This window comes from Suncus etruscus, chromosome 11 (assembly GCF_024139225.1).
Source record: "Suncus etruscus isolate mSunEtr1 chromosome 11, mSunEtr1.pri.cur, whole genome shotgun sequence".
NCBI classification, from domain to species: Eukaryota; Metazoa; Chordata; class Mammalia; order Eulipotyphla; family Soricidae; genus Suncus; species Suncus etruscus.
The window spans coordinates 33025724-33039139 of record NC_064858.1 but is presented as its reverse complement, the minus strand read 5'-3'; the positions used below and the strand labels follow the sequence as shown (position 1 = coordinate 33039139).

General features: G+C 36.2%; 1 protein-coding gene across 1 annotated transcript in view; it reads right to left on the bottom strand.

Annotated features, from left to right (window-relative positions):
* Positions 1–5601: 5601 nt before the first annotated feature.
* Positions 5602–13416, bottom strand: part of RERG (RAS like estrogen regulated growth inhibitor) — a 102826-nt gene continuing 95011 nt past the window's right edge. Inside the window, exons 3-4 of the mRNA XM_049783706.1 lie at positions 8514–8587; positions 5602–7084 (exon numbers count right to left, since the gene is read on the bottom strand). Of these exons, the coding sequence (XP_049639663.1) occupies positions 6677–7084; positions 8514–8587 (482 nt within the window). The 3' untranslated portion in view covers positions 5602–6676. The remainder of the gene's footprint in view (positions 7085–8513; positions 8588–13416) is intronic.

Here is a 13416-nt window from a genome sequence, read left to right as displayed (position 1 = left end):
CCTTTTTACATTCTTACAGGCATGTCTGAGAGATCCTGGGGGTAGACATTTCCACTGATATGTGTACTGGCAATATTTTTAAATATAGTTATTTGATGACTATAATTGTTAATACTGTGGTTTTATTTTGCATTTTTCTAATGCCCAATGCTGCACAGAATTTTTCATGTAATTATTTTCCATTTGTATGTCTTCTTGATAAAATAATGATTATTTGGCCCAATATGTAAACCCTATTATTTATTATTGTGTTCAAAGAGTTCTTATATCTGATATATGAAATTCTGCTCCAATGCACTTTCTCTTTATTTTTATTTTATAAAAATTGTTACTTGAAGCTGTGTGTTTCTGATTTGGGAAAATTTTAGCTATTGCTTCAAATATTTTTAGCTATGATTTTTAATGTTTTACTACCCCTTTACTTTACTTCAGGGGATCCAGTTGTATAGAGGTTCAATTTATTTTGTTGCAGAGTTCATTGTTCTTTTGTTCTTTTTTATGTTTCTTTTTTTTTTTTTTGCCTTTCCTGCTTTGTTTTGCATAATCTCTAATGCTGTGTCCCCAAGTTTACTGTCATTTCTTTAGGTGTTAGTCTGTTGTTAATTCTACTCAATGTCTCATCATTTTAGATATTATATTTTCTAGAGTGAGTTACAATAGGACTTCATTTATATCTATCAATGTGTCCTCATTCTGTTCAGGCATTTTTTTTTTGTTTTTTCGGCCACACCCATTTGATGTTCAGTGGTTATTCCTGGCTAAGCGCTCAGAAATTGCCCCTGGCTTGGGGGGGGGGAACCATATGGGGCACCAGGGGATCGAATCATGATCCTTCCTTGGCTAGCGCTTGCAAGGCAGACACCTTACCTCTAGCGCCACCTCGCCGGCCCCTGTTCATGCATTTTTCTACCTACAAAACCATATGGAGCATATTTGTAAAAGTTGTCTTAAGTCCCTTTTTATTAATGCTATCATCTGTCATGTGATCTGTTTTCATTGATTGGGTTTTCTCCTATCTATGTGCCATATTCTCCTATTTCTTAGCATATATGGTAATTTGTATGTGTTTTAAAATTAGTCACTATAATTTACAATGTTTTCATGATTGAATTTCAGGTATACAATGTCCCAACACCAATCCCTTCACTAGTATCTACTTCCTTCCACCAACGACCCCAGTTCCTCTTATACCCACCAGTCTACCCCTATGACAGGCATTTTAAACATAGATTTAGGCACTGTGATCTAGAGTACTGTTACAGATAGGGCTTCATGCATAACAGTTTGCCAACTTTCAACACCTTTCGTACACCCAAGTGAATATATGTAGTAAATTTTGGCGCTATACCAGACATTATACTTTATATCATGCTGTGTGTGGGTTTTCCCAGTTCATCTTTGTGTAATTTGTTGGAAATTTTCTGAAGCTTAGTTTGAACTTAAATTTTGCTTTCAACCTTTTTAGGCTCACACTTAGCATACTAGTCTAGGGTCAGTTTAAATTCATAACTAACACAAGGTTCTTTTGAAGTCTCTGCATTTCCTGGAATTTTGTTATGAGTATTTCTCTTGAACTAATAGAAAAGGAACTATTACCAGCCCTATATATGTTTCCTCAATATTTTATCTCTTGATTTCTAGTAATTTTTCTTGTAATTTGGAGAAATTTTCCTTCATTATACAAAGTTCATTCTCAAGACTAAAGAAAACCAACAAAGAGTTCTAGAACTTCCTTTCTGTGAAATTCTCTTTTCCAAGTATTTTGTACCACAGATTCTTGTCAATTTGGCTTCCTCAACTCCATTTTCTGTCTCCTATCTCCAGTTTCTTAAAATTAGTGTATATGCTAGGCTCTTTTGGGGTCAGCTGCTTTCTGGAACCTACCATTTGGCAATAAACATAATTACTAAGGTCCATCCCATTTTCTCAACTTATTTCAGGGATCATAGTGCCTCACTGCTTATTGTTCAAGCTCTGAAAAACTATTGATTCACCTATTTGTCTAGTTGCATGTAGGTTTTTAACATGTGGTTATGTCTGGTCCCAACTATCATCATGACCAGGTTAACAGCTCTCTTTAATTTTTATTATTTATTTTTGCCTTGGGGGCTGTATTAGCAATGCTGAGGCGCTGGCTACTTCTGGTCCAGTGCTCATAGTACATTTCCACAATGTTGGAGGCCATTACTGGTGATACTCAGTAGACCATGCGGTGCTAAAGATGGAAGTTGGGGCTCCCACATGCCAAAAATGCTCTTGCCCACTGTGTTATCTTGAATGATTCACAATTGGCACTGAAATACAATACTATGCTGGCTGAAGCATAGTGACTCTTCATGACATTCTTGAAAACAGCTAATCTATTAACTTGTTTAATAATAATTTAAATAAGATAACTGCATAAGACATCCCTCAAACATTATCCCCTCTGCAGTAGTACCTTGGCCTTCACCTATGTATGAGTGTGCCTTTGTGGAAGTTTTAGGAGCAAAAATTGTAAAATGCACTGCAACCCAGGCAAAACAAAGCCTTATTTCAGAAGATAGCTCCAACTTAGGTGTCTGCCTTACTTCTGGTGGATCCCATTAAACATATAAAAAAATAACTCCATATGTTTGAGGTCTTAGCTTCAGTTCCATTCGCTTTTGTGTGTGTCACCAGCCTATAGCCAAGATTCAGCAATAGTCACACTGACTGGCCCACATGTTGAGTTATATACAAATAAACCTCAGTGTCAGCTCCAAGCCCAAGATGGCTAGCTCGAGCCCTCTTCTCTATCTAATGGCTGAGAGTCTCTGAGGGTATTATTCATTCCAAACTTGGACAGACTATCAGACTCTAGGTTTTGAAAAGGCTCAGTAGCTAGTCTGAATCCACCCCAATGTCCATACAAGTGTCAATGGCACAGAGATCCAGCAAGAGACACTCTGGTTTGTGCTTATTTGAATATGTGCATACACATGTACCAAATATAGTAATACTAAAACATTTATTCTTAATTTTGATCACCCCAGTAGTGTTTTGTTTCAGTCAGAATGAGGCAACTTTACTATTGTTACTTGATGATAATGCAAGGTAAGCAAGTGGAATCTATGTGAAAGCAAATAGTAAATATTATTGGGGTGGGAGAAAGGACAACAGGTTATAACAGAACTATTATTACATATTATGAGACAAGCTTCATTGTTTAAAAATATCATGGCTGTAGAGTATCAACAGATAACATTTGAAACAATACAGTCATATATATGTATAATAGAATCTGAAGCTGTTGAAAATATTGATCTCACCCACAACTTCCTGATTATTCCTAATCAGTTATTAGTTGAGACCAACTGAATCCAGCTTAAACTATGATTAAATTTGGACTCGTGAACTAATTATTCTCCTTCTAAAGTGAGTATAGACTTTATTGGGGGCCATACCCAGCAGCACATAGGGCTTACTCCTGAATTTACACTTAGAAATTATTCCTGGAGGACTCAGGGGAACCATATGAGATATCAGGAGTGAACCTGGGTTAACGGCATGCAAATACCCTCTGTACTCCAGCCCAGCACCAAATTTTTAGTAAGAAACCTTGTTCCTGAGACCCTGAGACATTGTGTTTATCTCTATATCAGTATCATATAGGTCATTTAAAAGGAATGACTTGTATTCTAATTCTTTCCCTCAGAGCTGTGAGGCACATACATACAAATTCAATATTTCAAAATAAAGTTCTCTGAATCATAGGGGAAAATAGGCAACTACCAGCAGCAAATGGTGGTGGTGTTAACCCTTCATTATTATTCAAGAAAACAAGGTTTCCATCATTAAAATGCTATTTAAAAATAACCAACTTGTTTATAGCCTTCATTTGTGGAGCAGCCTGGGGCATGAGAGGAATAACTAATTTATATTTGTGCAATTTCATGTTCTCCTGTAATTATCAATTGGGACTCTGCCAGCATTCTGTGATTTTTTTTTAACAGGTCTGGATTTGTTATCCATATGGCTATGGAAGTTTCTGGTCTGCATAACCTTAAATTTTGCTTCCTTAATGTATGACTTAACATGGGACTCACATTTTTCACTATTTCCTATTCAGCTTGTTCTTATTGGTGACATGGTGAGTTTTAGCTCCCTACTAGAATCAGGAAAAAAATAACGAAGACTAATTGTAGAAGGTGGTAACATTTGAAAAATCATTTTGCTCTACTTTTCTTTTCTTGCCCTTGTCTAAAAGTAAGCTAAAAATTACTGAAAATAATTATTAGTAATTAAAATGCAAATAAGTAGTAATATTTATCTTCTTGGTTCTTTACTATGTGACTACCAAAATTTACAAGTTTATGAATTTTAACCAAAAAACCCCCATAAAAAAAACCACTGTGTGTGTGTGTGTGTGTGTGTGTGTGTGTTCACATCCTGCAGTGCTATGAACTCAGTGTTTAGAGGTGGCTCCTGTCTAAACTCCATGCAGTGTCTGGGACTTAACATGGACCTCATGCTTGCATAGCTGTGCTTTAGCCTGTTAAACTCCAGCCCCTAATTTTTAAATATCTTGTTCTTTTTCATCTTTTGAATTCTACCCTATGCTATCCCCTGGAGACTGATATATGTGGCTTTTTTTTGGGGGGGGGGGGTCACACCTGGCATCACTCAGGGGTTACTTCTGGCTCCACACTCAGAAATCGCTCCTGGCAGGCCCAGGGACCATATGGGATGCTGGGATTTGAACCAATATGGGATGCTGGGATTTGAACCAATGACCTTCTGCATGCAAGGCAAACGCATTACCTCCATGCTATCTCTTTGGCCCCTTATATGTGGCTTTTTAACAAAATACTTAACTTACAATCTTCTTCTGTGTACCACATTTTTGTTCTGTGCCATTCTTTTGTCTAGAATATATTTTAATCACATTTCTTTTCTAGGTAACTTGTACATGTTCTCAAGGTTCATCTCAATTACCATCAAATCTATTTGCTAGTTGCCATGATATGTGCTGAGCACATATGCGAGTGAATGAGGGACTACATGAATTACCACTTTCCTAGTGATCAGCTGGCTGTATTTTCATCCCCACAGCTTAAGAATAGACCCTCCCCCCTCTGTTTATTCTATATAAATGTATATCATATCTAGAATTCAACATTTGGGGAGGGGTTTGGATCACACCTGGAGATGCTGAAGGTTTACTCCTGGTTCTGTATTCAGAAATAGCTCCTAACAGTCTTGGGAGACCATATCGAACTCAGGTCTGTCCCAGATTGGCTTCATGCAATACTGCTGTGCTATTGCTCTGGCCACAGAATCCAATTTTTTGACTTACTGAGTCCAGATCCACTACATAACTGTGTTAACTAGTTTTTCAGTTTCAAAAGTCTCCTTGTAATGATAGTACTACCTCTTTTTGCATAGATTATTGTATGTCATGAGATATTATATAGAGTGGATAAAATCACTACAGATATAGTAATTACTTTAATGAACAGAAGCCTACTTTTTCTTAAATCTACTGATTTGTCAACTTTCCAATTCACTTAGAAGTTTCTCAGTAGCTGCATACTTTTTATTTTATTACAATAAAAGACTACCCAAATATGACATAATGTGAAAATTATGCTTTTTATTTTAGTCACATAAAATAGTCACACCAAATTTTCCAAATGGTTTAGTGAATAAAACCTCCAACTTACAAATTTTGATCCATATATATATGCATTTATAAATACACACATATGTAAAAGATATATATTTTCTTCTAAAATAAAGTGCCCAAATTTTGATATGGGGGGCATAAAAGGTAAAAAGAATCAAACTTTTATGTGCTAGGCTGTATTTTCACAATATAAGAATTTGATTAATAGTCACCTTTTCCAGGTAAGATAAAATTTGATCATTCATTCTAGAATTCCAAACAGAGAAAAAATGAATTAGAATTCCTAAATCACATTCAATACAGTGGGTTTGGTGAATGGATTCCAGCACTCTGGGCTTTGTAAATAATTGCCTGTTGGGAACTGAATAGATGGGTCAAATTCAGTCTTGTTTGAGTCAGAGAAGAATTCAGTGTAACGATCTACAGATGACTGAGAGAACAAACTCAAATTGAGAGGGAATATTTGATTAATATGGAAAGCTCCATAAGAGCATGTGTGAATTTAAGAACAAAATCAGGGTTAAAGAAAAGCTCAAGGATTTAAGATAATTCAGAAAACCTTCGCTGCAAAGAGGACTTCTAGTTCTCTACTTCCTGTTTCATTACCTCCACTCCTTCTGTGTTCCTGGATCATTGTGACCTAATACACTGAACATAAGAATTTATAGTTTTAGTTTACAATCCAAAAATGCTTTGGAGAAGATGTCAATCCACTCAAGCAAGGTGAAGAAGCCTAATAATAGCTAATTATGAATCCGGCCGCTTCAGAATCTCTGGTGATGACATTAGCGGATGTCCTATTCAAGCACGAAAGGGCAACACTGTCAACTCTGGGTATCACATTTCAACACACGGGAAACTGGGACTCATGGGAAGCAGCGACATTTCCAGTGAGCAATACATGGAGGTTTGGGTTGGTTCTTTTTTGGGGGAGTGGGATGGGTAAGATCTTAAGAAGGGAGGAGGCGGCATAGAGTTTCAATGCCTGGGCCCACTCAGTAGGACCTTGGAAAGTAGAAGCAATGCTGCCTAACTGCTGATCTTGGTAAGCATCTTGTTGATGGCCTGTTTGACATGTGTGGTCGAGCTACGTCGCCGAGTCTTGCCCTGAACCATCCTTCGGCGTCGCACCTCGCGGCACAGCTCGTAGAAGATTTCCGTGATGTTCCCCTCTCCGGTACACGCAGAGCACTCATAAAATGCACAGGCTAATTCCGTGGCTAGCTTCTCCCCTTCTTCTGTACTAACTTGTCTGGAATGGTCCAAGTCCGCTTTGTTCCCAACCAGGATGAGTGTTACATTCTTGGGCTTTTTGAGCTCATCCAGGATGTTCTTGAGTGGCAGTACTTCTTCAAAGCTTCCCCGGTCAGTGATGTCATAGACCAAAACAAAACCTTCCCCCCAGCGCATATGTCCTTCCCTCTGTATGGGGTCTTCCTGTTGGCAAGAGAGAAATGCATAATGTAAACCTACTGTTCACAAGAATTCATGGATGACTATTTCTTGCATCTAGGGATGTTAGAAGGTCCTGGTATAACAGAAGACTACATCATTCTTCCATTCCACACTGATGTGGATGGCGGATGCATGCAAGAAGTCTGCCAATGTGCTGGAAGGAAACATTTCCTAATGGCACAGGCCTTAGTTTTAAATGTTTCTTTGGTTCTTGCTAGTTCAAGATTTCCCAAACCTATGTGGCCTACCCATCCTCTTTTCTGAAAGAAAAATAGTCACCCAGAACTCTTCTGGAAATCTGCCTTCTTCCTTCTTTAAGCTAAGTAATGCATTACTTTTATTATCTGTAAGGATTATTACAGTCCATACTCTCCACAGCCTCTTTCTAGAATTAGTTCTGAGTTTTAGGTGAGGTCTATGAGGCAAAGTGATGGAGATGAGAAGGCAAAGTAAATTTTTTAAAAATATTTTTAAAGCATTGTGATTTATAAAACTATTCATAGTTAAATTTTAAGCATACAATGTTTCAGCACCAATCCCACTACCAGTGTCAACTTCTTTCCACCAAATGTTCTCAGAGTCTATCCCATGTCATTACCCTCTGCTGAAGTCTCCCATCATCAAAAAGAAATGTTTTTAAGTCTGGTTATTAAAGTTTGGGCCTCATGATTTCATTGTTGTTGGCCCTGTGGTATGGAATATTTAGTTCTGTCCTTTTTTTACATCACAAACACAGCACCTTAGTCTTCTTGGCTCCTGTCTCCTGTTATTTCACATCTGTCTTTCTCTTCCTCCACTCAATTTCTTTTCTTTTCCTCACCATAACACTTTTCATAAAGCACAGTCTTAGTAATAGGAACATTTCTGGATTAAGTTAATCCAATGATCATTTAATTAATTTATATCTTAGGAACTAAACCTATCTATGAATCTTTTTGTAATTTTAGAACAAGTTGACCTATACAGCAGATTTATATTAGTTTCTCTAATAGTTTCATGATGTGTTTTTAATTTTGAATAGGATGTGGTAAAATCTAGAAAGAATGTTACAGGAGATTTTTCCAAATTATTCACAACAAAATGTTTTAATCTATTCAAGTTTCTTAACAGATTCACATCATGTATATGTACCTTTAAGAACCTTTTCATTAAAGATGCCCATTAAATGAGGCACTTCAAATCATTGGAATATAAAAACTATTAACATGTCATGTAAAAAATTTCTCTTGAAATACTGGCTGACTTACTTAATGATGCATGTACAGGCGGTTGCAAAGATGATAATATATAAAATAGGTTAAAGAGAAAATTCTGCATCATTTGCAGATTGTAGAAGTCTCTTAACTTTGTTCTTTTTAAAAGCATCATTTTTATTTTGTATAGAAACTATTTTAGTGAAGTCCATATTCACCTGACCCGCAGTATCTAGTATTTCCATGGTGACAACTTCATCATCAATAGTTGCTTGGTGTCTGTAGGTTGATTCTGTAGAAATGAACAAAAGAGAAGGTTAGGGTCAGAGAGACAGCACAGCGATAGGGTGTTTGCCTCGCACATGGCTAATCCAGGATGAACCTGGGTTTGATTCCTGGCATCCCATATGATCCTCGAGCCTGCCAGGAGCAATTTCTGAGCACAGATCCAGGAGTAACCCCTGAGAGGCACCAGGTGTGGCCCCAAAACAAACAAACAAAAACAAATTAAAAAAAGGTTAGATGTAATAAGGAGTACTTTTATTTAATACCTAAAATTAGAAATTATCCAAAGGAGTATATCTAAATTACAGTATAGGAAGGAGAGAATGAAAGTGCAGAATGTTACTTCTCTATAGTTTTATAGCTCCTGGAAGCAAGAGGTTCTAATACAGGTAGTATCTGCCTTTTTGTTTCTTTGCTCACTCTAGTCTTCTTTGAGACCAACTTCCTGATTCCTCTTAAACTTAAGCTTCCTAAAAAAATCTTATATCCTAAAATGAGAAAGTGATTTCCACACAAAATAATTTCTACCTTGAAACTCCTAAAAATTGTTTGTAGAAATCACTATTAATTCCTGGTCCTAAAAGATGCCATGAAAGAAAAAAAAAAAAGATGTCATGAAGGCAGAAACAACTCATTTCTCTCCAGACTATAATCCTGAAAATGTAATAGACATTGGATAAATAATAGTGTCATGTCAAGCAAACAAACCCCAAAACCAAAACACATAAAACAAACCAAAAGACTACATAAAACAATGTATATATAGAAAGAAAAATATGTTTTTATAAAGATAGCCAGCACATACTGCTTACTATTCAAGTAAGGATTGTTTCTAATTCTTTATTAGATAGAAAATTTAATTATCACAAATATTTAATGCAATATGTATTACTATTTAATCTAACACGATGAAACCAAGGCACAACAATTCTAAATAACCTATCTTGGTTCACACCAGACGGTGAATAGTTAGTTAAATGGTAGACTTGAGACTCCAAACCACTGTCTGGATTTATTATTTAGCCATATAACCATATGTTAACAGTCAATGTTTTAGACTTTATACTTATGGGCAAGAGGAGAGCAATGATATAGAATAGGGGATGAATAGGTGAAACAGTACAAAGGTATTACCTGTATGTTACATAGTACCAAGATAAAGTGATATGAATATTTTATATGTTAACTCAGTTAACTCCACCAGTTATCCACTCATCTAGTGAACCAACCAAGCATGTATACATCCATCCATCCATCAACGAATCAACTAACCAAATAAATTAAGTTTCTCTCTTATTTGGAAACTAAAAATGATGGGAACTATAAATGAATGCTATTATGTTCCATTCTCTCTCATATTTTCTTCCCTTTTTTCATTGCCTAAGTCATTTTGGAGTTCTTTCTGACCATGGTTTTGTTACTTTATTCTAATATATAATCTACCTAAAATACAACTGGCAGAAAAGGAAACTTTAAGTATTTAACTCACCATCAGCAGATCATTGATACAGGCAGGTATGTTGTTAAAGTAGTTTCAAAAAATTAAACCTTTTAGGAGTGTATGGAACTTTATTATCATTCTCCTTGAATCCCTACATGGTGTGCAGAATGATTCTTAGTTCCAGAACATTCCATCCCTCTTATTTTCAGTGTTAAATGGATTACTGTGTGTGTATTGATTGTATTGTGTATATTAAGTGTGTACACTTGTACCGACTACCCACCTATAAGTGTTCTCACACTAATTTCCTATTTCATTTTCAGTTTGAGAGGAAAGACCCAGACAGCAGCATCCATTTTAAGGCCCAGGAATTTTCTCTCCCCCTACTGTTCTGCAATGGCCTTTGTGTTCCCTTTTCAAAGAACTGGCATCCATTAAAGCCTGGAAAACAGAGTTCTGTTCTTTTTTCCATTTCTGAACCAAAAGTTGCATAGCAGACAAGGGCACATTTCTCTGCTTGCTTCCATGATAAACAGATCTGGATTATAACCACAGAAGGCACGGAGGAGAGAGGGAACAGAATAGAATGAAAGTCGCATGAAGTTGTGTGATTTTCTTGGCTTTTTGTTAGCTGAGTTGAAAACGAAATGCAGGAAATGAGAAAATGTCTGCCACAGACATAATAGTGGGTGGCAACAGTGATTTCATCTAAGCAGAATACTGGTTTTGTGCCATTTGGGAATTTTTTTTAAAGCTTCTTCTTTCTCATTTGGAACCCATATCTACATCTGAATCAGTAGGAACATTGCTTAGAGGCAAATGCACATTCATGTGCCAGCTTTCCTAAAGACAGTTCTTAAAAATGTCTTACTTTGGGGAAATAAACTCTTAACAGTCATTGAGAACATAAGAGAAAGTGTGGTTGTGACGATACCTGATTTTTTGTTTTTTGAGGATAAGGGTTAGGCATGATCTTTTTGGAGATACTTCTAAGTAAACCAATTGTTGTCTATTGCAATATAAAAATTAATATCAACAAAAATATAAAATTTATATTTAAAATTCACTGTTTACAGAGATGCATAAGTTAAACCTTCATTCAGTAACATTTTTTATTAACAAGGCTCATTTTATATGTTCCAAGTTGATATTCAAAGGGCTATTACACTATTGTACATGGATAATTTTTCTTACTAAGTTAGCCTTCTCCTTACCTTCAAATTTTAATATATTATTATGAATATCTGTCCTCACAGTAACAACTGCAGTTAGTAACATTGATTTAATCTACAGCAGAAATTGTATAAACTTCAATTCTATTGCTGGCCTGACCACAATTAATCATATAATTTGGGGGTGTATTGTCTTCTTTGAATTTCTTTCTTTACTTGTCAAATGACAATCTCCAAGTTTCTAGCTGCATTGATATTTAATAGCTCTATAAGTTAGAGCTAAAGCATTCTTCTTTGGTATACAGTTGAGAAATTTGGTTCTGGGTTTGTTTCTGTCTTTGAATGAGTTTTTTTTTTTTTATCAACCTAAGGAATTATAATGTAGGTTAAAAGAACTAATCATGAAAAGCAAAATGTCTGTGTACTTGACTTCTTCCCTTACTCCTGCCTGAGCCTTCATTAAATAAATACATTACACATGTAGTACCTCCTTTTCAGGAACAATCATAGAAAAATGCTAAAATGCAGTCTTTTTCTTCCTCTCCAGATTTCCCATCACTTACATATACGCTTACACACACACACATTGGCATCCACAATGGTACAAAGTAAAAAGCTGTTCTAAGCCATGATCAGAATTTTCACAGAGCAAGGTGACTCTGAGATAGAGATCTAACTCTTTGGGAGGGTCTTTCTAATATGAACATGGTATTATATAGCCAGCACACTGCTACTATTACTCCTTGGTTCCCTGATTAGATGGTTCAAGTCTCAGATCACATAGGCATCAATGATAGTTTTCAAATGCTGCCAAAGATCAGCTCCGGCCTCTGATGTACATTTCAAAGTTCTAAAATAAAATGAAAATATTATGAAAGCTAAGATTCTACATTGTGATTGACTTCTTAGATTACAACCTTCAAAAGTTGGATGCCAAAAATACATTCTTTTTATATTCCTTCCTTAAAAATGCAAGTGGAGAGTAGGTTTGGTTTCTTTTGTCACCCTGTCTTTCTGCATCCTGTACTAGAATTCCTATAATTACAATTCCATAAAAAGAAGGGCATGGACAACAAATGGCCCCTAATACTGGATTCAGAATTCTAAACATTTGAGTATCACTTGCTACTGAAGTAATAAACATTTTATAGATAGAATTATTTTTGATAAAGATAGTTTTAGATCAATAAAAATTCCAGGTTTGTCAATGTGTTTAATTTTCGCCAGAAGCGTCAGCTTCCCAATGAACATTGTCCTTAATTGAAGTTATGGCCTCTTTTTTCTCAAGAAAGCACTGAATTCAGAGTTCAGGATAGTTTTGTGTAAAATCTGTCACTTTGCATTTACATTTCTTTTTGCGTTTACATTTTTTTAGTTGATTGCAAGGTATTATGATTACTGTACTGTTAATGATTTCTGCATACAAAATTCAACACCACTTTGTTTTTTGGTGTCACTTTCCCTTTAGTGATAATTTTAAAACTGATAGTGTAGAAGTTAGAGCTAACTACTTTTGGATCAGATATATTGGGAATACTTTGAGGCTGTGCATTAGTGACCATGAGCCCCCGTGTGCACATTAATGCAGACACACTCCAGTTTCCAGGGGAGTGCATAGAACCCTCCTCCAGGAAGTGAGTCAAGCACTTGATATCCCCCAGGTTCTGATGAATACTTTTGTTGCTTAGCAGCTGTGATTCCTTTTGGTAGTACAGTGCAAGGTCGTTCCGTAAGGTTTCATTCTGCTCATGAAGGAAACCTACATTACAGCTGACTGCTGCAAGCTGATTCCCCTCAGTAACAGGTGTTTTCAGAATAAAAACAAACAAATAAAAAACCCCACAAAATCTGAGTCATGTAAGTCTGATTAGGCATAGCAACTTCAGGGACTAAAACATATTCAAAGATGACACAGAAACTGTTTGGAAGCTGTTTAAAAATATTTCAGGATCACTTAAAAATGAACTCTATTGAGTATACAAGTGTAACTTAAAATTTAACATTTTTCTTTTCTTTTTTTTTTTGGGGGGGGGGTCATATCCAGAAGCGCTCAGGGGTTACACCTGGTTCTGCACTTAGAAATAGCTCCTGGCAGGCTCAGGGGACCATATGGGATTCGAACCGTCGTCCTTCTGCATGCCTTACCTGTATGCTATCTCTCCGGCCCGAAATTTAACATTTTTCTACTGAACTCTCGGAAATCATTAAGATTCTTAGGAATTA